Raw genomic sequence first — 20,372 nt, 5'->3', positions numbered from 1 at the left:
AACGTAGGCACAACTGTGTTATATAAGAAAAAGAATAAAAAGATAAGGATTGTCCGAGGCAGATAAATACGTACTACTCGGTATAATGGTTTCAAGTTTGACTGATAAACTACAAGACTCTACATAAGGAAATATAGTGGAAGCCGATCAGATGAAAGTATCAAATTTTAGATAAATCCACCACACAAGGATACAACTCACCACACGATCCCAACAACAGACCAAGGACGATGTATCAAAAGTGTCCAAGGTCCGTTCTTAGGCTTTTTCTACTCCATCACCAGAACCTATCATTCGATGGAAACGAAACGAACGTAGGGCAGAAACAGGAGATTCTTTCTACAGCCTATAATCAATTGGATATTATATATTGGATATATATATGTGGGATAAATGTGTAAAGAAGAAGAAGAAGAAGAAGAAGTAAAAATTTTTCAAAATTTCTCTGTGGACATAAATACTTTTTTTTTTTCAATTATTTTTGTTTTGTTAGCACAACCAAGTTACCCGGAGACCTTGGGAGGTAGTAGGAACCATATATTAGGCATGCTAAACAAGGAGAAGCAGTTAAAAAGCCCTTGGGGAGAAGTACTTAAAGAGAAATTGCGGGAATAGGAAGGAGTAGTAAGTACTCATATAAAGTGAAGTATTGAGTAGAAGTTAAGTGAGTAGAAGTTACGTGAGTAGAAGTTACGTGAGTAGAAGTTAAGTGAGTAGAAGTTAAGTGAGTAGAAGTTAAGTAATTAAAAGAAATGAAAAGTCTTGATTCTATGACGGAATGAAACATTGAATATAACTGAAGAAGATAAAACGTTGAATGAAATAATTGAAGAAGATAAGAAGATGAAACCACTGTACAACATTGAAGTTAAATACACTGGACGAGACAAGCGTCAATACTCATACATCTATTCAGGTCTCAAGTCGGATCTTCTGGGAGCCTCCAATGGATGCAATTGGGCCAAGTAAGTGATGGCCCACATCAAGTAGCACATCGATAAACCCAAGATGATCGAGGATCTCCATACGGTTCGGTTTTCCTTTGGTGCTGCCACCCACGCTAATGCCGATAAAACGGCAGTGATTAAAAACACAACGATCACAGTATACCTGTTGCTGTTAGTACATATCGCTTCCTTGTAGTCTGGAGCCAACATACCCACTCATCTTTCTGATGTCTGTAAAGAAGAATTGGTTGTTGGTATCAGTTTTTTGTTCGAAGGTTTGAAAAATTAAATAGCACCAACACCCGTACACCAATAATAATAAATGCCTATAGAAAAGGACTAAGAAGCAATTTACAAAGTTGACTAATAGTGATAAGATAATGGAGGAATTATCGCCAAAGGTAGCCAATTGGCTATATAATGTGATACAACCACAGTACTTACATAAACAAATGGTATACACCCACATATACCAGTTTCTTCAAGTTTTTTTAAACCATAAATCCAAGTCTTCCAGATTCAAAATCAGAACTAATGTATTTACATCCGGTAACACTGGACACAGTGAATTGTTGATTGAATTATTTGGATCGGTGAAATTGAACGATCTTGCGGTACCGATAAATATTTGGGTTCCGTTAAATTATCCGTTTGCTGACGCTGATAATAGGGTTAATGAAGTTAACGGAGTTCCAATTGTATTTATAACTCCCAATAAGGATAAAAATCATGTTTTAATACCCGGGAACTATGTAGATAGCCAGGGAAGATTCTACCATCCATATTTGTCGTCTTGGTTTTCCGAGTTTAATGATATAGCCAAATATAATCTAATTGAGTTGATTAATGTTTTAAAACAGACTTTTTCATTAGAACCTCCAATATCTATAGGCCAAGTTCCAGTGAAGCCAGCCAAGATCCCTTTAACCCAGGCTGCCACCGGTTCCTTACGTCGGGACACAACTGGTCCTCCGGTACCAAGTAAGCCAGAGCCAAAAGAAACGATACCTGAAAAATATCAAAATCCTTTGCCTTTACCTCCAACCGAATACTCGACCCCAATCCAATCTCCACCACAATCGCAGCCAGTACAACAAGCACAACAAGCACAACAAGCACAACAAGCACAACAAGCACAACAAGCACAACAAACACAACAAGCACAATCAGTACAAGACTTGATGGATCAAAACGAAGACCTCAAGAGCCAAAGCATTCCTCGGGAAACCCTCAAACACCTTTCAGACCAGCTAAACCAACTCTTGGATCCCCAGAACCCTAGTGGAGTAAACAACCACCTTGCGTCAATCAATGAAAATTCAATCAAAATCGATACATTGTACGACCAACTATCCCACCACAATACCCAAGCAAAAGCAAATAGCGAGATCTTGAACAATCACTTGACCCATTTGAACGACCAAGTGACAAACTTGACCAACCTTAACCAACAGCTCTTAACCCTTGACAATATCAATGCCAACACTCCTGATAAAATTGCAACCTCAATAGACAGCTCAATCGACCTAGACAACCTTATCACCGCCGACCTGGCTTTGGTCCACCAACTCTACGATACTGTGAGTGAAATAAAGGCAAACAAAGATACCGTCCACTTGATTGGAGGCACTTTTGGCTCCCACCACGAGCTTATCAATGATCTGAATGTCGACACTTGTATTAAGTCAATTAGGTCTTTGGCCAGGGAAACCTTTTGGCTCGAGCTAGTGAAGGACGAAATCGCCTCCACCATGGGCTTGTACAAGTAAACCCATATCTACAGCTATCCTCTACCATCTTTATAGTCATACACTCTAATTATACTGTTATACGGTTATACTTTATACTGTTAATACACCCATACACCTCACCCTAAATAGGAAAGAGCCGCACAACAAAAATAAAAGTGAAAAAAAAAAAACCTTCATCTCATCACAATTTGTGAAAAAAAAAAAAAAAAAGTTTTCAATACCTTTTGATAGTAGATACAACAGTCAAACAAACATAATATAAGATGTCTGACGAGTATATGATCAAGCCAGAAGCTGTTGCTCCATCCAAGGACACTTCTGAGTGGCCATTATTGTTGAAAAACTACGATAAGTTATTAGTTAGATCCGGACATTATACTCCAATTCCAGCAGGATGTTCTCCATTGAAAAGAGATATCAAATCTTATATTTCATCAGGGGTTATTAATTTAGATAAACCATCCAATCCATCATCGCACGAAGTTGTTGCTTGGATCAAAAGAATCTTAAGAAGTGAAAAAACTGGTCATTCAGGTACTTTAGATCCAAAAGTTACCGGATGTTTAATTGTTTGTATTGACCGTGCCACTAGATTGGTTAAATCCCAACAAGGTGCCGGTAAAGAGTATGTTTGTATCGTTAGATTACATGATGAATTAAAAGACGCTAAAGATATGGGTAGATCATTAGAAAATTTAACCGGTGCTCTTTTCCAAAGACCACCATTGATTTCTGCTGTTAAAAGACAATTAAGAGTCCGTACTATTTATGATTCTAACTTGATCGAATTCGATAACAAAAGAGGTTTAGGTGTTTTCTGGGCTTCTTGTGAAGCTGGTACTTATATGAGAACTTTATGTGTCCATTTAGGTATGTTATTGGGTGTTGGGGGTCATATGCAAGAATTACGTCGTGTTCGTTCTGGTGCTCTTGGTGAAAACGATAACTTGGTCACTTTACATGATGTTTTAGATGCTCAATACGTTTATGATAATAAAAGAGATGAATCTTACTTAAGAAGAATCATTCAACCTTTAGAAACTTTATTAGTTGGTTATAAAAGAGTTGTGGTTAAAGATTCTGCCGTTAACTCTGTTTGTTACGGGGCTAAATTAATGATTCCTGGTTTATTACGTTACGAAGAAGGTATTGAATTATACGATGAAGTTGTTTTGATCACTACTAAAGGTGAAGCTATCGCTATTGGTATTGCTCAAATGACTACTGTTGATTTACAAACTTGTGATCACGGTATTGTTGCTAAAGTTAAAAGATGTATCATGGAACGTGATACTTACCCAAGAAGATGGGGATTAGGTCCAGTTGCTCAAAAGAAAAAACAATTAAAAGCTGATGGTAAATTAGATAAATTTGGTAGAGCTAATGAAAAAACTCCTGATAGTTGGAAATCTGAATATAAGGACCACGATGAAACTCCTGCTCCTCCTGTTCCTGAAAGCAAGTTGGCTGCTCCTGAAATTCAAACTCCAAAGAAAAAATTAGTTGAAGAAGTTGAAGAAACTACCACCATTGAAACTTCCGAAGATAAGGATGATGAAAAGAAAGAAAAGAAGGAAAAGAAGGAAAAGAAAGAAAAGAAAGATAAAAAGGAAAAGAAAGAAAAGAAAGAAAAGAAGGAAAAGAAAGATAAAAAACGTAAAGCTGATGATGATGAAGATAAATCTGAAAAGAAAAAGAAATCTAAGAAATAATTCATTCGATTTCTTTAATTCATCATTCACATTATTAAATAGATGTTTACCACATCTTATAAAGCATAAGTTTTCAATCTCACGGCTATTAGCATGACCTCCCCTTTTATTCATTTTCTTCTTGAAAGATACTTATCGTCATTTTAAATCATTACCCGCTTGACTCTATGATGAAGTGACATTTCATTTATAAAAACCATTTTTTTTTGCTCTCTAAATATTTCTGTATATCTACTTCATTATAATATAAAATTAACTGATAAAAATCATTATGTGTATTCTAAATCTATAAAATATTTGCCAATAAGAACTTTTGTCTTACTTTTTCATTCAAAACTTGAATTTCTAAATCATTCATTTTCACTTGATCCAAGTTATCCGAACGCATGTTTTTAGCTCGAAGCTCTCTTAATATCATTAATTTCACAATTTGATCATTATCATTACTTTGAAATACATGGGCGTTGAATTGATTGAAGTATTTCTCTCTTTCATTAACATTCAACGAAGACAAATATATTACAAATAGAGATAATGATTTAATAAATGTCATACCTTGGGGAATCTGAGTCGATTTTAATAATGTAATCAACGAATTATTTAATGAATCATTTATGATTTTTTCACTCATATTCGAAAAGCCATTATTCATGAGTATTGCAAGAATCGTTTGGTACGTAAGTAGCAATGCATGGTTTGAGTTTGTGAAATTCATAGTAAAACTATTGGAAGTTAGCTTTCCTTCATTATTGAAAGCTTTGGTTAAATCAAAGTACAACTTGGTAATGAAAGTATGACATTTACTAATAGAATCATTATTATTTTGCGATTCCAACGATAACTTATTTAATTCAAAACTTGAAATCATCAATAAATGCAAATTGGAAAAAATGTACAACTCATTAAATTCATTCTTAGGCTCAACAGTTCCACCACCAATTCCAAGTGATAGTTGTAATGAGGTTATTAAAGAATTTTGCGGCGTAATTGGAACATTCAGTGCAGAAGAAGTCAATAGTTTGACTTTGAAAAAATAATATTTTGCAGCTTTGATATCACCTACATACTGACAATGAATAGCATGTAAATGGAGTATCTTAGGAACCAAGAGCTTATAATAACAAAGTTCCTCATTTGTGAAACCGTCATTGTTATAGTTGGTGATAAATTCATCTAATTCAGTAACATTATCCAATTCATTATTCGTAAGTTTAAGCCAAACTTGATAGTAATTAATTAAAAAGCGAGTATAATTTAATCTGATAATCTTGTTTGTTAATTGATAAATAGGAAAGTTTCTTTTGCTTTTTTTGATATTAGTCAACTCTTTCAATTGATTGGTAATAATATCTAAACATGCCTTGAAAATTCTAGTAGCTTTTTTGTAATTAAGCGACATATCGTTTAGGAAATGTAAACCGGTTAAAAAATACACCATTATAACAAATTCATCAGAGTTTAGCCATAAAATCTGGTAAGGGACATTTACACCATTTGAGCTATTTTCAATTTTGAAGTAGCCGTTTTCATTCCAGTTATTCCAAGAGCTTTGTCGTTGATCATTGATGAAGTCAGACAATTCTTTCAGAAGTCTTTTACTTTCTTGGATGCTATTGACTTGGATAAAATATTGAAAAGAAAGTAATTTATGCATGGCAACAAGTTGTGGAGCGTAACTAGAATTTTTAAATTCTATCTGATCTAAACAACTTTTAGCAAAATGAGGAGAGCCTCGATATAGATGAAGATTTGTTTCAAATAATAAACATATAATATTTGTAAGATTAGACAAGGCTGGATCTCTTCCCAATGTTTGTAGAACAATCAAACCAGTAGTACAATCAGAAACCAATAAGTTATTGACTTTCATCAAAGTGAATAAATGTGAAAATTCCAAAAGATTTTGTTGTTTATAGCTTTGAATACGATCATTCAAGTAATTTATTAAAAGTCTTGAATTTGACTTCACCAAGATTTGACCAGCTAAGAACTCACTTATGAATTTGATACCTATTAATGAGTTTCTTGAGCTTACAGATATAGCTTTATTGATGTAATCATCTGCCCGATTTATGTTTTCAGTTTCATGTAGATACAATTTTGCCAACTTGTAGTATACAATCAGTTCTAGGTATGGATTTAAGCATTGGTTATACTGCTTAATAATTATGAGTAATGCTTTAATAGACAACTTAATCATTTTAAAGTACATTTTGGTACCTGTTATGTCATTCGACAGAAGCACTAGCTTATGAGCTTTCCCAAGGAAATAGTTATGAGTGAGTAGTAAATTTGAAATTGTGAAATCAATATTATCATTTGAATCCGCTAAACGCTTGATTTCAATATGGTAATCCAGCTCCATTTCTTCATTATGAAGGTCGATTTTGTCATTGTGACATACCTGAGAAGAGGCCAGTTGGGGTCTTAGAAGTTGTGATGATACTTGTTGATTCTGGAATTGATCTGAGCTAGGTTGATACGTTTGTTGAGGATGTCCGCCGAGTTGCCGTGATGATTCATATTTCATTGGATATTGGGACTGGGATAGGACACTGTTACCACTTTTACTTCCTGGGAAAGGTGATGGAGCCGGCGATGGATTTTGCTGATTCATAATGATATGATAATTTGGTGGGTAAATGGACTCAGGAGGTATAGCACTATGAATTCCTTGGCTCGCTTGACTATCTATAGAGATAGGATCCGTTTCCAATGATCCTCTTGAATCATTAGGTTTTGGGTGTTCGAACTGATACTGGTGATTTCCTTTAGTCATGACGCGTCTGTACAAGGCCAGCGATAGAGCTTTAAAGCTGAAAAAAGTAAAGCCGAAACGAGCGTATTGGCCAAATATAAAGAGGACCAAGCAATCAGAAGAGTTTTGACGAAAAGAATGACTGGGATACTTTAATTTGAAACCTGAACCTTGTTCGTTTTTAAGATCAAGTAGTCAAAATTTTTTTTCACGCATTATATATAAACAGCACTTTAATACATATACAAAAGACATATTACACAGACAATTACACGTAGAGGTATCTTATTAGAAATACAAAATACAAACAAGGAGAGTAAAGAAGCTAAGTTCAAAGTGAAGAGAATCAAAGAAGTAATACAAGAAGAAGAAGTAAATGACGAGCCCATAATTATAAAAAGGTTATCCTGTGAGGCAAACAGAAAAGAGGAAAATTGAAACTAAGCACCATTTTGTAATTTAGCTAATTGTTCTTGTAATTGTCTTCTTTTGAGTTTTTCTTCACTTAATTCTAATTCATATTGATCTTGAATATCACCCACGATTTTTTTGAATTCTTTTCTTAAAATTCCGTTACTCATGGAACTTCCTTGAACTGAGGTTGGCCTAGTGGTAGACATGGCACTACTGAGAGATTGTAATTCACTCATTTCATCATCATGAGAAGGAGGTTCTAAAGTATCATTGTCAAGTAATAAAGAAGATTGCATTGGAGGAGGAGAATTGATATTACCATGACTAGAACTTGGTGATAAGTTGTTATGACGAGGACTTGAAGAGAAAATTTGGGAGTTGTTTCTAGGATGACCCAATTTGTCAATTTTCAATAAGTTTAATTCTTTACGTAAACGACTAATTTCTTTATCTTTTGAATTGATATTATCATAATCATTGTTCCAATTAGTGGTAGCAGAAGAAAAACTATCATTAGTTGAAAGAATACTTCCTGAAACGTCAGGATTAGATTGATGAGATTTCAATTCTTTTTCCAAAGTACTAATTTTTTTACGATATTCTTGAATTAATTTAGAAGAATTATCTTTTGAAATTTCGTATTCTTTCATGAGGTAATGATGACTAAATCTTAAATCAGTCAAGGCTGTTTTATATTCTTGCATGACTTTATCATTGGAAGAATTATAAGATTTATAAGGGGATGCAGAAAGGAAAGATGCATCTTGAATTGAGTTTGACACTGAGTTACCACGATCATGAGATTGTTCACGAGTAGGAGTTTCTGGTTCTAAATCAATACCGGGGAAATTTTTACCATTTGACAATATGGTATCAATACAGCTTTGGGCCCAATTAATTTTCAATTCACTAATACTTGAGGAAGTTGAAGATGATGATGGAGGGGAAGGTAAAGTGATATTACGCTGAGCAGCTATCGCAGCGATATGAGAGAATAAATTTTCAAATAAGTTATTACTATATTGAACATCCGAGTTCAATTCGGATGACATCGGGGTATCGGAAGAGATGGCTTGGATTTGGTTAGATGCACCAGTGGTAGATAAATGAACATCTTCAACGTAACCCAAGACCAAACAAGCCAAGTTATGGTTATTTAAACGATTTGTTAAGTAATCAACTTCTTGATTAATTGAAAGTAATTGACTTTGCAAAGCTTGATTTGATTTCAAAATCTTGATCAATAAGTTTGAATCCAAATCAATTTGATTTTGATTTGAAATAATATTATCAGTGAATTGATTAGAGATAAGAATACGAGAATTAAGATAATTTTGCAATTCTTTTTTATCAGAAATCAATTTTTTCAAGTTATTTAAATTTGAAAGCGATAATATTGAGTCCTTATTAATCTTCGAAGTATCAAATACCGAGTTTTCAATCAAAATCTTTAAATTCAAGTAGTTTGGGTGGTGGTTTGGCTGAGGAGTTGAAGTAGATTCATTGGAATCCGATGAAGTAGGGGTTGAAGATAGCGAGGGAATCTCAGTGACAGATGTCTGTAAGTGGTTATTGAAAGACCCTTGTAAAAAATTAGAGTTCAATAAGTTTAGATTGGGCAAATCTTGAAAATTATTCTTCAAATCAGAAATCTTATTACGATATTCATCTTGCAATTGAAACTTGAGTAAGTCCGGAGTGGTATTATTCAAGTTGTATGCTGCATCGTTCTGATGAGTTACTTGAAAAGGTGAATTTTTCATAAATGAATCAGCATCAATCATTGGAAGATCTTAAAAAAAAAAAAAAAAAAAAAAGAAGATAAAAGATAAAAGATAAAGACAAAAACAAGAATAGAGCTGTGAAAAACCAAAAAAGCCTCTTCGAAATCAATTCAATCTATAGTCTATCAATCAAGGTAAAAGGGTTAAGTACAACAGATTTGTAATTAGACGACGAGTCAAAGGAAACCTGGAATAGCGAAAAAACAAGCTGGAATGAAACAAAAAAAAAGATAGCAAACCGTTAATTGAATATAGCGAGTGAATACCGGCAGCAGAAACAGCAAGACTTGGATCTAAGTATCGTAGGCTCGTTGGTTAAAGAAGAGGAAGTAGCAAATCTAATGATAAATCTTAAAATTTGATGTGTTTTTAGCAAAAGCGTGAATTTTCCCTAAAAAAAAGTCTAGATTTTTTTTTGTTAAAAAAAAAAACAATAAAAAAATTAGACGCGCTGGTCTGAAATTTGGTGTTTGGGTGTTTTGAAAGGTACGGATGTTGATAAAAGGAAGGTACGGAGGTGAAAAATTGGTCAAAACAACCATTGCAATGATAAGAAGCCATGGAAGCAACAGATGGGGTCCCGGACAAGCTGGCGGGAGATACTGTGCGGTATGTGTCGTTCAATGTCAACGGAGCCAACACTGTGTTGAATTACAAGCCGTTTAATAAGTGCAAAGACTGGAATGAAGCATTGTTGAAAGTATTGAAAGCCGATATCATATCATTGCAGGAGCTAAAGCTAACGCCTAGTAACTTGGAAGGAAGTAGATTGGCGCATCTTGAGGAGTACCGGTCGTTTATCTCGCTTCCCGACTCGAAGAAAGGGTACAGTGGGGTGGGATTGTTTATACGAAAGCCACAGAAGGAAGATTCTATCCAGGTGCAGCGAAGCCTAGAGGTTGTGAAGGCGGAAATTGGGATAACGGGGCATCTTATTCATCCTGGTTCCAAAGTGAAGTATATTGAAATGGGAGATGATGAGAAAATTGGTGGGTACGATGAGGAAATGGATGCAAAAATGGCGGTTTCGTTGATTGACCATCAAGGAAGATGCGTTGTAGTTGAGTTGGGTGATAATACGATAGTTTTTTCAGTTTATTGTCCGGCCAATTCCAATTTATCAACTGAAGGCGATGAGCAGCGATGGTTGTTTTTGAATCAGCTATTCAAACGGAGTCATAATTTACATAAGATGGGTAAAAAAATTATAATAATGGGAGATTTGAATGTTTGTTTAAGTTTGATTGATCATGCAGAACACTTGAGCCAATTTGTTAAAGTGCAAAAGGCTAAAGTGGAGGACGATTTCGAAAGTAGATACCTGAATGAATGCCTTGAATTCATTAAACAGAGCAGATTTAGAAAGTTATTTAATAATTATGTGATCAGAGAGGGTAATGAAACAGAATTCCTATATGATACTACTCGAGTGGTTCAAAAGCAACGAAGGAACATGTATACTGTTTGGAATACATTGACCAATGCCCGTCAATCCAATTATGGATCAAGAATTGATTTTATTCTAGCCAGTGATTCAACAATGGTGGAAAATATCAAAGACTCCAATATTTTACCTGGTGTATATGGGTCTGATCATTGTCCGATATACACAGACTTTGATGTTTCGAATGTCCAGGGCATTGACCAAGTTGAATCTAAATCAAGTTGCTTGGAGGCCAAAAACTATTATAAGTTAGGGAATAAGGTTGATATACTGACCTTGTTTAGATCGTATAAACCACAAAGGAAACAAGAAACAGGAACCAAACGCAAGGCTTCAATCCAGTATGAGTCTAGAAAGAGGAAACCCCCACAACCATCAATATCTGCATTTTTCAGCAAAAGAACTCAACAACAAGAAGAAGAAAAAGAAGAAGAAATAAATCAAGATGAGTTGAATCGGCTTATTGAAAATAGTGAAAAACGAAGTAATTTTATTTCGTCATTAGCGACCGTTTATGGGGATGCACCTAAGTGTAATCATGATAAGCCCTGTAATTTAAGAACATCGTTAAACGCTAAAACCAAGGGTAAGAAATATTGGTGTTGTTCATTAACAAATGTTGAAGCCATTAATAATAATGATAATAGATGTAATTACTTTCAATGGTTGAATAAATAATACAAATGGAAGTAACAATATAAAAGTACAATTATTAATAATATACAATTTATTAAATCTATAAATGATTTAAGGCGAATAATTTTTTTTTTTGGTTTTTATAGTAGATATTCTTTTTTTATAATTTTTTCTGTTTTTCAAAGTTGTTTAAGTCGTTACAAATAAAGATGACATAAAGGGGAAAATAATAGGATAAATACACTTGAAAAGAAATTTGAAATGAAGGATTAAGGAAATGCAAATGGGGGTGAGTAAGGGAACAGGACTAAAATACATTAAGATTTACGGAATTCACTCAAAACCGGATAAATTGATTCAAAAGCAGCATAAATTTCTTCTCTTTGTTTTGCACCGGTTAAAACAATTTTTCCAGAAACGAAAATCAACAAGACAATTTTTGGCTTAACCATTCTATAAATCAACCCGGGGAATAATTCTGGTTCGTAAGAAGAGAAAGTACCATGGGAAAAAGCCAAACCTTCTAATCTAATTGGGAATTTAACATCACAAGAACCAACGATATTTTGAATTTTAAAATCGGTGAATTTGGCGTTGAAACCCAATTTTTGAATAATTCTTGCATATTTTCTTGAAGCCAATTTAGAATCATCTTCGGATTTAGCCCCAGTAACAACCATTTTACCAGAAGCAAAAATCAAAGCGGTAGTTTTAGGTTCTCTAATTCTCATAATAACCGCCGCAAAACGTTTTGGATTATATTCGGCATTACGGGCATGCAAAGCAATTGTTTTCAAATCCAAACGACAATCCAAATTAACGGTAGCAACAATATTTTGTAAAGTTGGAACTATACCAGAAATAGCCCCTTCTTCTTCTTCTTGGTTTGGTTCTTTAACAGAAATACCATCGGTTGGTTCTTCCTTCTTGGTAATTGAATCCTCTTGTTGAGAAGAAGCATCACCATTGGTATTTTCCTGCTGATTTTTTCCTTCAATACCTTGAGGAAATGAAAGGGATCCTGGAGCAGTGAAAGCATTAGCTCTGGCTGCAGTAGTAGGTAACTTTAAGGAGTCCATTTTATATACAATATATACAGTGGGATGGAGGATGCTGAGATAAACAACTAAATGTATCCCAAAAGCGCACAATTAACACAACAAATATGTATTAACAAGTAACACAACAATTATGTATTCGGAACTTATGTAACACGAATGAACACGGCAACTCGGCTAGAAAACCAAGGTCTATAACCAAAGGCTAAGAGAAAAGCTAAACAATAACAACTGGTGGCTGCAAATTTAGATCTTTTCTTCCTTTTCTTTATCTTTTCCTTTAAAAAAAAAAAAAAAAAAAAAAAAATAAAAAAAAAAAAAAAAACCAAAAAAAAAAAAAAAAAAAAAAAAAAATTCAATTTCCGTTGAAATTCCGTCTTCCTGAAAAATTTCCTGGTCAAAGGTAGTGGGATTTCCGGATCCTTTTATACTCCTGGGCCCCGGGGGCGGGTAACCCTTGCGGTCAGCCAAATAAAATCTTTTTTTTGCTGGCGCGCGTTGCGTCCTGCAGGTAGTGTGGGGTCGTGTGTATTGTTTTAAATAACTATATGTACGGGTGTAATGCAAATTTTCAAAATATGTACGGAGGTGTTATATGTGGCACGGGTGTAAAAAAACGAAAGTATACAAAAGGATAAGGAAGAACTGAAGACTAATAATACAAACGGGTAGATCAATAGGTTAACGTTCCTTCAATAACTTATTTCTCTTTTCTCTTTTTCTTAATCTTTCCACTTTTTTAGCATGCATTTTCAAGGCGATTTTGGCGTAACGTTCTTTTTCTTCTTTAATTTCTCTTCTTCTCTTTAAATCTGCGATTCTTTGGTTTTTGGCATCTTCCTTTTCTTGTTTCAAGTCATTAAGTCTGGCCCTGTACTGTTGTTTTTCCAATCTTTCTTGTTCACGTTTTTCAAAAGTAGTCATTCTTTTAACTCCTAGAGTTTTAACTCTGAAAGCATCTTTTTTAATTTTCCATTCTTTACCGTTTACACGAGCACCTTCGGACTTATCCTTTGGCTGGAGAGGATCAATATACTTTTTGGGAATGTCCTTATACTCCATATGGGAAGAAGAAGCACTCATTTTGGGCAGAAGATTAGAAGTAGAAGATTAAAAGAAGAAGAAGTTGAAAGTTTTTTCAGATGAGCCAAAGAAAAAAAAAAAAAATAAAAATAAATTACAATAAAATAAAATGCTCATTTTGCAACATGTACGATAGAGCTATATATGTATATATAATTATTCATCAAGAACGGTGTCTTGTTTATCGATGTAGAGTTCTGCTTTTCTGGTCCATTTTCTGGAACGGGTGTATTTGGAAAATCCATCTTGATAGCCTGGAGAATCCCAATTATTATCGAAATAAGTCCAGCCGTCACTTGATTTAGATTTGTTGAATTCCAAATCTAAGCACCAGTCTTCGTTACACCAATTCCACAGATAGGTATATAAGTCGTTTTCGAAGATGGGGAAAGGGAAATCGAGATCCAGGTTTGGGTCCGGAGCAACTAGACCCGATTGTTCAAAACAAAACGTTGGCTTATCGTGGGGTAACAAGAACTTCGACCAGCCAATACCGAACCACCTTCTTTCATTTTCCAAGATTTCAAAGAGGACGATTTGTTTCAATCTAGTTGGAGAAGCGATAATTTTCTTCAAGATTTTGAAATCGGTTAATAATTGAATTTTATTTGAATTTGAATCGTTCAAATCTTCCTCAATATCACTTGTTGAAGGACTGTGGATTATGTTTTTGAATTGGTTTTGATTTTGCTTGTCCAATTTAATATCCAATCCAGTTAAATAAAAAGTAATTATTCTAATATAGATTGATCTCCATAATAATCTTCTTATTGAAAAAGACCATGGTGAATGATAGGTTAACATGAAGAGTCCCAAGAACCATAAATACTTTTGAGGAGGTATCAAGCTTTTACTTAATCCAACTTGAATGGGAGTTAAAATGGCGGCCATTAAGAAAATTTTCGTAAAATTTTTAAATTTTAATTCAAAATGTTGAACTGGTCTTAGCAACATTTCAAATCTAATCGTTATATTATGCAAAGTGTGCAACACTTCATCGATAGTTGGTTTCTCGTTAAATTTCGAATCATATATCACCGAACTAATTGACCAAACAATCCAGGAAAATGTAATTGAAAATAAAATTGGTAAGATAATACAATTGATGAATTGCCAATACATAACTAAAACCGAATAGATAACGATTATCAAGAAGTTCTGATACGGGTCTTCGTTGGTCCAAGTGATTATTTCTAATAAATTATCAATAAGTAGTAAATATGGGAAAATATTTGATAATGCTGATGCTAGAATCGGATTCTCCATCAACATTTGAGTATTGGAGGTCGACGTTAGAAGCTTGGCTTCTGATGGCTGGAAAGAAGCATAGAGCTTTTCTTCGTAGTCGCCCATGGTCATTGAGCAGTTGCAGTGGTTGAGTTGAAGTAGTTGAGTAGTTGAGTTGGGAGTTGATTCGGTTAAATCAATTACATGTGCTTATGCGGAGTAGGTGCTTTTTGCTGGTGCATGGGTCTTTTATTTGCATCCATAGATATCATTATAATATTCACAATATATCCATTTATTCTAACAGTAATAGCGTAATTCAAGGATATCCGTGCAAGAGGAAGTCAAGATGAATACATGCAAGCTAAATTACAAGCTGATTTCAGCTGAATCCATTGCATGGATAAATCAATACACCAATACACAAGATACAATACAAGATACGATACAAGATACGATACAAGATACAATACAACAATACAAGATACAATACAAGATACGATACAAGATGCAATATACATGGTATATTAATGACTATTCACAGTATTATACATTTTCTCTGTAGAGAGATCTCAATCTGGCCCTATGAGAAGCAATCATGGCCCTTTCATAGGCTTGGAGATTCGAATCAGATCTTATCACCGACCCAATGGACATAAACAACCCAAAGGTCCCGACAGAACCCATGATATACTGGCCCAACGTTCTCATCACCCCGTTAGGCCCAGCTCCGTTCTGTAAAATTGAAACTCCTCCAAATATCACCCCGATACAAACCCCAACGGTCGATCCCATTATGGCTCCCATCTTGAACTTCTCGAAGTTGGATGGCTGGTGCACAGCGTACTGTTGTTGAACTGGCGGCATACTTAACTAATTGTCTCGGACTATAATATCTTCTATATCCTTCCTCCTTCCAGTGTTTTATCAATGAAAAATCTTTTCGTTCTCCAATTGAAAGAAAAGAGAAAAAACCCGGATGTTTGGGTTTTTTAAATTTTGGTAATAACACCACCTTCTTTGGTGATTTTCGATTCAAATTTGGAAAATCTTTTGAGCTTTTCAGGTTTAAGAGGCCGTCAAACCAAGTCATTTATATCTATTCAATACCGGGAAAGAACAGAATGGGAGCATCAGCATCTAAACCAGAGACCAAGGTCTTCACCCCAGCCACTCCAATTGAATTCAGTTCATCCTTTTTATCGCAATTAGAGAGTTCTCCAGAGGTATGTTTGAGCAACCAATGAGAATCAAGCTAGTACTAACCGAGTCAATATAGAGTGATTATTCTCGTTCTCAGTATACTGAAAAGTATATTCAAGACCGTGTTGCTGTGGAATTGAAGAAATTGGAAGCAGAAACCATTAAGAAGTTTCAAGAAACAACTAATGGAGCATTATTGAAAGACGAATCAAACCCGGAATTATCAGTTCCAAAAGCTAATGAAAAAATTGGAGAATTAACTAAGAAATTACAAGAAAACATCGAATTAGCTAAAGTCGAAATCAATCAACAAGTTAAAAGCTCCAGAGAAGGAGTTATCAAATGTTTAAAAGAAAATCTGGGTAAAAGTTTAAACTGTTGGGAAGAAGTTGAAAATTTTAAAAAATTAGTAGCTGATCTTTAGAATTTACGAATATAATGAATAATACTATGTAGCTAATATATTTACTTTTTGAAAAAAAAAAAACCTTTATTTTAAAAACCTTTACTTTTATAAATTAAAATTAAAGCACTATCACTTTCACCACCACCGGCTAAAGTTTCAATTTTTTCTCTATTAACCGAACTTACTTTGTCATCATTAAATTTCCACCATCTTTCACCATCTAAATCTTTATCATCCTTAACAAATGATTGGTAATGTCCAGAATCGGCCGACGATCCAGCATGAGTAATTACAGCACTCAACTCATAAACTGAAGATGGGTTTTCAGTGGCGGTTTGTAAATCAATACCAGAAGGTAAGCTTTTAGCAAAATCATCGTTAAATTTAGATTTGATAGACATTAATTTTAATTCTTCTTCTTCTTGTTGTTCTAATGGACTTAATTTATTATCATTTTTCTTACTTTTCTTGAAATCTCTAATTAAATCAATATTATCCTTCTCGATTTTATTTAATTCATCCCTGATTTTAATTTTTTCCAGTTTAATGGATTCGTCCAACATTTCGGCCAAATCTAATTCAAATGGGAATTGAACTCTTCTCAAAATCTTAGACTTCTTTTGAGTATCTCTTCTCCAATAAAATCTAACAAAATGAACAGTTAACATTTTTGGTAATCTAGTGATTCTTCTATTAACTTCATATTCAGTATTACTTTGTAATGTATCATTATACTTTTCCAAGGTTTCTTTTAACCCATTAAGAATTCCATCTCTCAAAAAATTGGTCTTGATATCGATATGACAATTAATCTTAAATGAGTCTTCATAATCAGTCTTAACTTCTTCTTCCGGTAATGCTAAACATTTTTGTTCGCTCTTAAAACTAATTCTAAAATAATCTTTTACCTTTAAGGTTTCTCCCAATGTACTCAATAACTGTGAAAATGCTTCTTCCGCATCTTGTTGCTTATAAAATCCTCGTTCTCTTTCTGCAAATTGTGGGAAAACATTTCTGAAAATTGTTAATAATAATGTTGGATTGACGCTTTCGTGTTTTTTAGACATTTGTCCAAATAAACTCTTCAATGATAATACAAGAGATTGACTGGCATTGGCATTGGCTCCTGAGCTTCCATTGAACTTCTCCAACTTTTCTTTAACATCATTGATTTGAAATAATGCTTGTAATGATGAATTAAGATAACATGTATTCCCCAAATTAATTAATCCTGATGGCTCACTACCAACCTTAAATAATTGATTCTGGTTAATATCCTCTAAAAAAACTTGTTTTTCAACCGGTTTACTAGGTAATCCTTTATCTGGGGTTCCCAAAACCATAATTGGTTGCTTGGTATTCAATGCCAATGAACTTATTTCATCTTCGTCGTTCACTTTCCCTCCCTTTACCAAAATCTTTTGTCTTTCGGGTGGGATATTGGTGGCTTCCTGGATTTTCTGCTTAAAAATTAATCCAGTATCGCTTGCTCCAACTTCAATTTCATATACTTTACCAGCGTTTTTAATTGTAACTAGTTCCATTTGTTAGTACTTTTTCTTCCAAAAAAGAAAAATTTCTCTGCTAACATACTCTTACTTGACATCTTCTAAGTATATTCCTGTAAATATGTATTCTAGTGTTAAATATTCGTGATTATTAGTGGCAAAATAAAAATGTATGGCCATTTGTCAAAAGAACGGCAAAAAAAAAAATTGAAGAAGTTGATGTTGGTGTACGGAGGTTTTACTATATATATATATATATATATATATATATATATATATATATGTATGTATCTATGCATCTAATTCTAGCTCATTCAATAGGCTATCAATTATCTCGATATCTCTTTCGTATAATATTAGACTGTTTTTGTAGGCTCTGATATCGTCTGGTTCGACATAGTTGGGATCGTTTTCCCTGAAGTGAGCACTCATTGGTTCGAAATCTTCAAATTCATCATTCACGGTGTATTTCTTAGATATGTAGTATCTTATATCATCAACCAATTCAATGGTATCGGTATCTTGTCTTTCCTTGATTCTCTCAGCGGATTCTTCGATCAATCTTAAAAGATATTCATGCTCTTTTGGATCGTGGAATATCAGGGAGAGATTATATGCCATTAGTTTGGTTATATGTTGCTCCAATCTCTCGCATCTAGTTTGCCACGCTACCCTTATAAGGTCATAAGCATTGTATCCAACGTGATCCTTCAATGATTGATGCTCTGCAAAAGATAATTGAGCGAATTTGGAAGTGATGTTCACCGCACACATGGTTTTAAGTCTTTCTAAGAATAACTCATCGGCTGCAAATAAAAGCTCAATGGTTAAGTTTAATGGGATATGGGAGATATCATCGTAATAAAGAAAGGATAAAATTATTTCAGTGACTTCAAAATTAGCAGTACTGGTGCAGATTTGAATCACGGGGATATGTTCAGGCTTTAACGATGGATACTTGATAATAACTTTATTCAACGTTTGTTCAGGGTCTTTGAAGATTGGCACTTCTTCTTGCGACGAAAGGAAGATATCTGACTTGAACATTGTATCAAAATATTCAGATCTTGCTAAAATAGACTTCTGCACTGGATAGTACACAATTGTATCGGATTCAGCATCAACTGTAGCAAGAATTATATCACTAAATGAATTGGAGTGGCAAATTTTCTCTTTGGATTCATTTTGCAAATACAGTCCAACGTCTATATCTTCTAAGTCTATATCTTCTTCAAATGCATCAGAACCAACACTTGTCGAGATTTTATTTTCAATGATGTTTTGTTCACAAAACTTATGCATGTCTTTTCTGGCATTTTCAACAAACTGGAAAGATGCATTATGTTTGATTTTGGATATTTCCCTTTTATCAGTTTCTTTGGCAGCAGTTTCAACACTCTCTTTCAAGTCGTTCAATCCTAATTTTTTGGAAAATTGAATCAATTGGTGTTGAATTTTCGATTGATCAATAGGTAAATCGTCAGTTCTCAAGTAAATGTAATCAATGACGGCTTTGAAAACTTCAGGACTAGTACTAGGAGGCATCTCAATCACTACTTTTTGGCTCCAAGTACCTCCAACTTTTAATTTTGCATAGAAATACTCACTTCTTGCTGCTAGTATAAATCTATTCAATCGAAACACTCTCAAATCTCTCGCTAATGTTCCTTGGACATGGGGGAAAAGAAATACAATATCACTACCAGATAATTGAAATAACGGACTCAATAATGAAGAAATATGACTGGCAAATGGTTGAGACATATCCACTTTCTTCGAAATATCAAAACTTATCAAAACATCTCGGATAGTATCGTTCAATGCCCCATATATACATCTGGCTCCTTGGAAAGTATCTCGATCACATACTGCACCTCTAGATAAAAGTAGCTCTACAATTTTAATATGACCACAAAGAGATGCTAGGATTAATGGTGAATAGTCCCATTCATCAACCCGATTGATGTCAACGTTGGGCACTGCAAGTAAGGAATCAACTGTATCATGATCTCCAGCCCTACATGCCATACAAAGTTCCTGGAAAACTCGTTCTTCTTCATTTTCCTGTTCATTACCTGCATTAGTTTCAGCCTCTGGATTGGATCTTACTCTATTCTCCGTTTGCCCTTGCGATGAAGAACTTGATAATTCTGGTTGTAATATTCGATGTGCGGAAGAAGGCATGTTACTATAATTCATGGGAAAATCAACCACATTTAAGCCATTGATCTCTTCAGATAAGCTCTCATCAACTCCTGTGCTATCTGAATGTATATCACTAGGCATTTTGCGTATTGCCTTCTTGTAGACTACTTCATCAAGTTAGTAGAAATTTTTCAGTATCTTATCAAAAAGCAAATCTCATAGCTTCCTTTTTGTTCGAAAACACGCACAAATCATAAATTGAAGGCTACAATCTTTGAACTACAAGTACTCGATAA

The 20,372-nt window shown here is 34.2% G+C and overlaps 14 protein-coding genes across 14 annotated transcripts; 4 read left to right on the top strand and 10 right to left on the bottom strand.

The window, feature by feature from the left end:
* Positions 1–357: 357 nt before the first annotated feature.
* On the bottom strand, positions 358–1,111 carry HYPBUDRAFT_124088 (uncharacterized protein). The gene has a single exon (XM_020219316.1). It carries the CDS (start codon positions 785–787, stop codon positions 593–595), a length of 195 nt encoding a protein of 64 aa, XP_020075924.1. The 5' UTR covers positions 788–1,111; the 3' UTR covers positions 358–592.
* Positions 909–1,167, bottom strand: HYPBUDRAFT_156998 (H(+)-transporting V0 sector ATPase subunit e; the record flags this gene model as incomplete). Its single annotated transcript, XM_020222258.1, has 2 exons — positions 909–1,110; positions 1,160–1,167. 2 exons carry the CDS (start codon positions 1,165–1,167, stop codon positions 909–911), a joined length of 210 nt encoding a protein of 69 aa, XP_020075923.1.
* A 173-nt stretch (positions 1,168–1,340) lies between these two features.
* VPS23 (ubiquitin-binding ESCRT-I subunit protein) lies at positions 1,341–2,868 on the top strand. Its single transcript, XM_020221248.1, has one exon. The coding sequence runs from the start codon at positions 1,400–1,402 to the stop codon at positions 2,714–2,716; it is 1,317 nt and encodes a 438-aa protein (XP_020075922.1). The 5' UTR covers positions 1,341–1,399; the 3' UTR covers positions 2,717–2,868.
* A 99-nt stretch (positions 2,869–2,967) lies between these two features.
* Positions 2,968–4,558, top strand: HYPBUDRAFT_152889 (pseudouridine synthase; the record flags this gene model as incomplete). The annotated part of the gene is made up of 1 exon (XM_020221247.1): positions 2,968–4,558. A coding segment is annotated over exon 1 (1,121 nt), but the record flags the coding sequence as incomplete, so codon positions are not given.
* Positions 4,559–4,696: 138 nt separating this feature from the next.
* Positions 4,697–6,775, bottom strand: HYPBUDRAFT_109458 (uncharacterized protein; the record flags this gene model as incomplete). The annotated part of the gene is made up of 1 exon (XM_020218706.1): positions 4,697–6,775. The coding sequence occupies one exon, from the start codon at positions 6,773–6,775 to the stop codon at positions 4,697–4,699; it is 2,079 nt and encodes a 692-aa protein (XP_020075920.1).
* An 833-nt stretch (positions 6,776–7,608) lies between these two features.
* On the bottom strand, positions 7,609–9,366 carry PEA2 (Pea2p; the record flags this gene model as incomplete). Its single annotated transcript, XM_020223557.1, has 1 exon — positions 7,609–9,366. One exon carries the CDS (start codon positions 9,364–9,366, stop codon positions 7,609–7,611), a length of 1,758 nt encoding a protein of 585 aa, XP_020075919.1.
* Positions 9,367–9,925: 559 nt separating this feature from the next.
* APN2 (DNA-(apurinic or apyrimidinic site) lyase) lies at positions 9,926–11,488 on the top strand (the record flags this gene model as incomplete). Its single annotated transcript, XM_020218665.1, has 1 exon — positions 9,926–11,488. One exon carries the CDS (start codon positions 9,926–9,928, stop codon positions 11,486–11,488), a length of 1,563 nt encoding a protein of 520 aa, XP_020075918.1.
* A 74-nt stretch (positions 11,489–11,562) lies between these two features.
* Positions 11,563–12,764, bottom strand: TBP1 (TATA-binding protein). Its single transcript, XM_020221246.1, has one exon. The coding sequence runs from the start codon at positions 12,523–12,525 to the stop codon at positions 11,764–11,766; it is 762 nt and encodes a 253-aa protein (XP_020075917.1). The 5' UTR covers positions 12,526–12,764; the 3' UTR covers positions 11,563–11,763.
* A 421-nt stretch (positions 12,765–13,185) lies between these two features.
* HYPBUDRAFT_6163 (uncharacterized protein) lies at positions 13,186–13,587 on the bottom strand (the record flags this gene model as incomplete). The annotated part of the gene is made up of 1 exon (XM_020223556.1): positions 13,186–13,587. One exon carries the CDS (start codon positions 13,585–13,587, stop codon positions 13,186–13,188), a length of 402 nt encoding a protein of 133 aa, XP_020075916.1.
* A 156-nt stretch (positions 13,588–13,743) lies between these two features.
* Positions 13,744–14,946, bottom strand: HYPBUDRAFT_148635 (uncharacterized protein; the record flags this gene model as incomplete). The annotated part of the gene is made up of 1 exon (XM_020220138.1): positions 13,744–14,946. The coding sequence occupies one exon, from the start codon at positions 14,944–14,946 to the stop codon at positions 13,744–13,746; it is 1,203 nt and encodes a 400-aa protein (XP_020075915.1).
* A 414-nt stretch (positions 14,947–15,360) lies between these two features.
* HYPBUDRAFT_156989 (uncharacterized protein) lies at positions 15,361–15,681 on the bottom strand (the record flags this gene model as incomplete). Its single annotated transcript, XM_020222257.1, has 1 exon — positions 15,361–15,681. One exon carries the CDS (start codon positions 15,679–15,681, stop codon positions 15,361–15,363), a length of 321 nt encoding a protein of 106 aa, XP_020075914.1.
* A 257-nt stretch (positions 15,682–15,938) lies between these two features.
* HYPBUDRAFT_6161 (uncharacterized protein) lies at positions 15,939–16,441 on the top strand (the record flags this gene model as incomplete). Its single annotated transcript, XM_020223555.1, has 2 exons — positions 15,939–16,040; positions 16,094–16,441. The coding sequence occupies 2 exons, from the start codon at positions 15,939–15,941 to the stop codon at positions 16,439–16,441; spliced, it is 450 nt and encodes a 149-aa protein (XP_020075913.1).
* A 71-nt stretch (positions 16,442–16,512) lies between these two features.
* UBP6 (ubiquitin-specific protease) lies at positions 16,513–18,029 on the bottom strand (the record flags this gene model as incomplete). Its single annotated transcript, XM_020223554.1, has 2 exons — positions 16,513–17,957; positions 18,017–18,029. 2 exons carry the CDS (start codon positions 18,027–18,029, stop codon positions 16,513–16,515), a joined length of 1,458 nt encoding a protein of 485 aa, XP_020075912.1.
* A 189-nt stretch (positions 18,030–18,218) lies between these two features.
* HYPBUDRAFT_152886 (uncharacterized protein) lies at positions 18,219–20,218 on the bottom strand (the record flags this gene model as incomplete). The annotated part of the gene is made up of 1 exon (XM_020221245.1): positions 18,219–20,218. A coding segment is annotated over one exon (1,996 nt), but the record flags the coding sequence as incomplete, so codon positions are not given.
* Between the last annotated feature and the right edge of the window lie 154 nt (positions 20,219–20,372).

The sequence above is a fragment of the Hyphopichia burtonii genome (assembly GCF_001661395.1).
Source record: "Hyphopichia burtonii NRRL Y-1933 unplaced genomic scaffold HYPBUscaffold_4, whole genome shotgun sequence".
NCBI classification, from domain to species: domain Eukaryota; kingdom Fungi; phylum Ascomycota; class Pichiomycetes; order Serinales; family Debaryomycetaceae; genus Hyphopichia; species Hyphopichia burtonii.
This window is presented reverse-complemented; position numbering and strand designations above follow the sequence as displayed.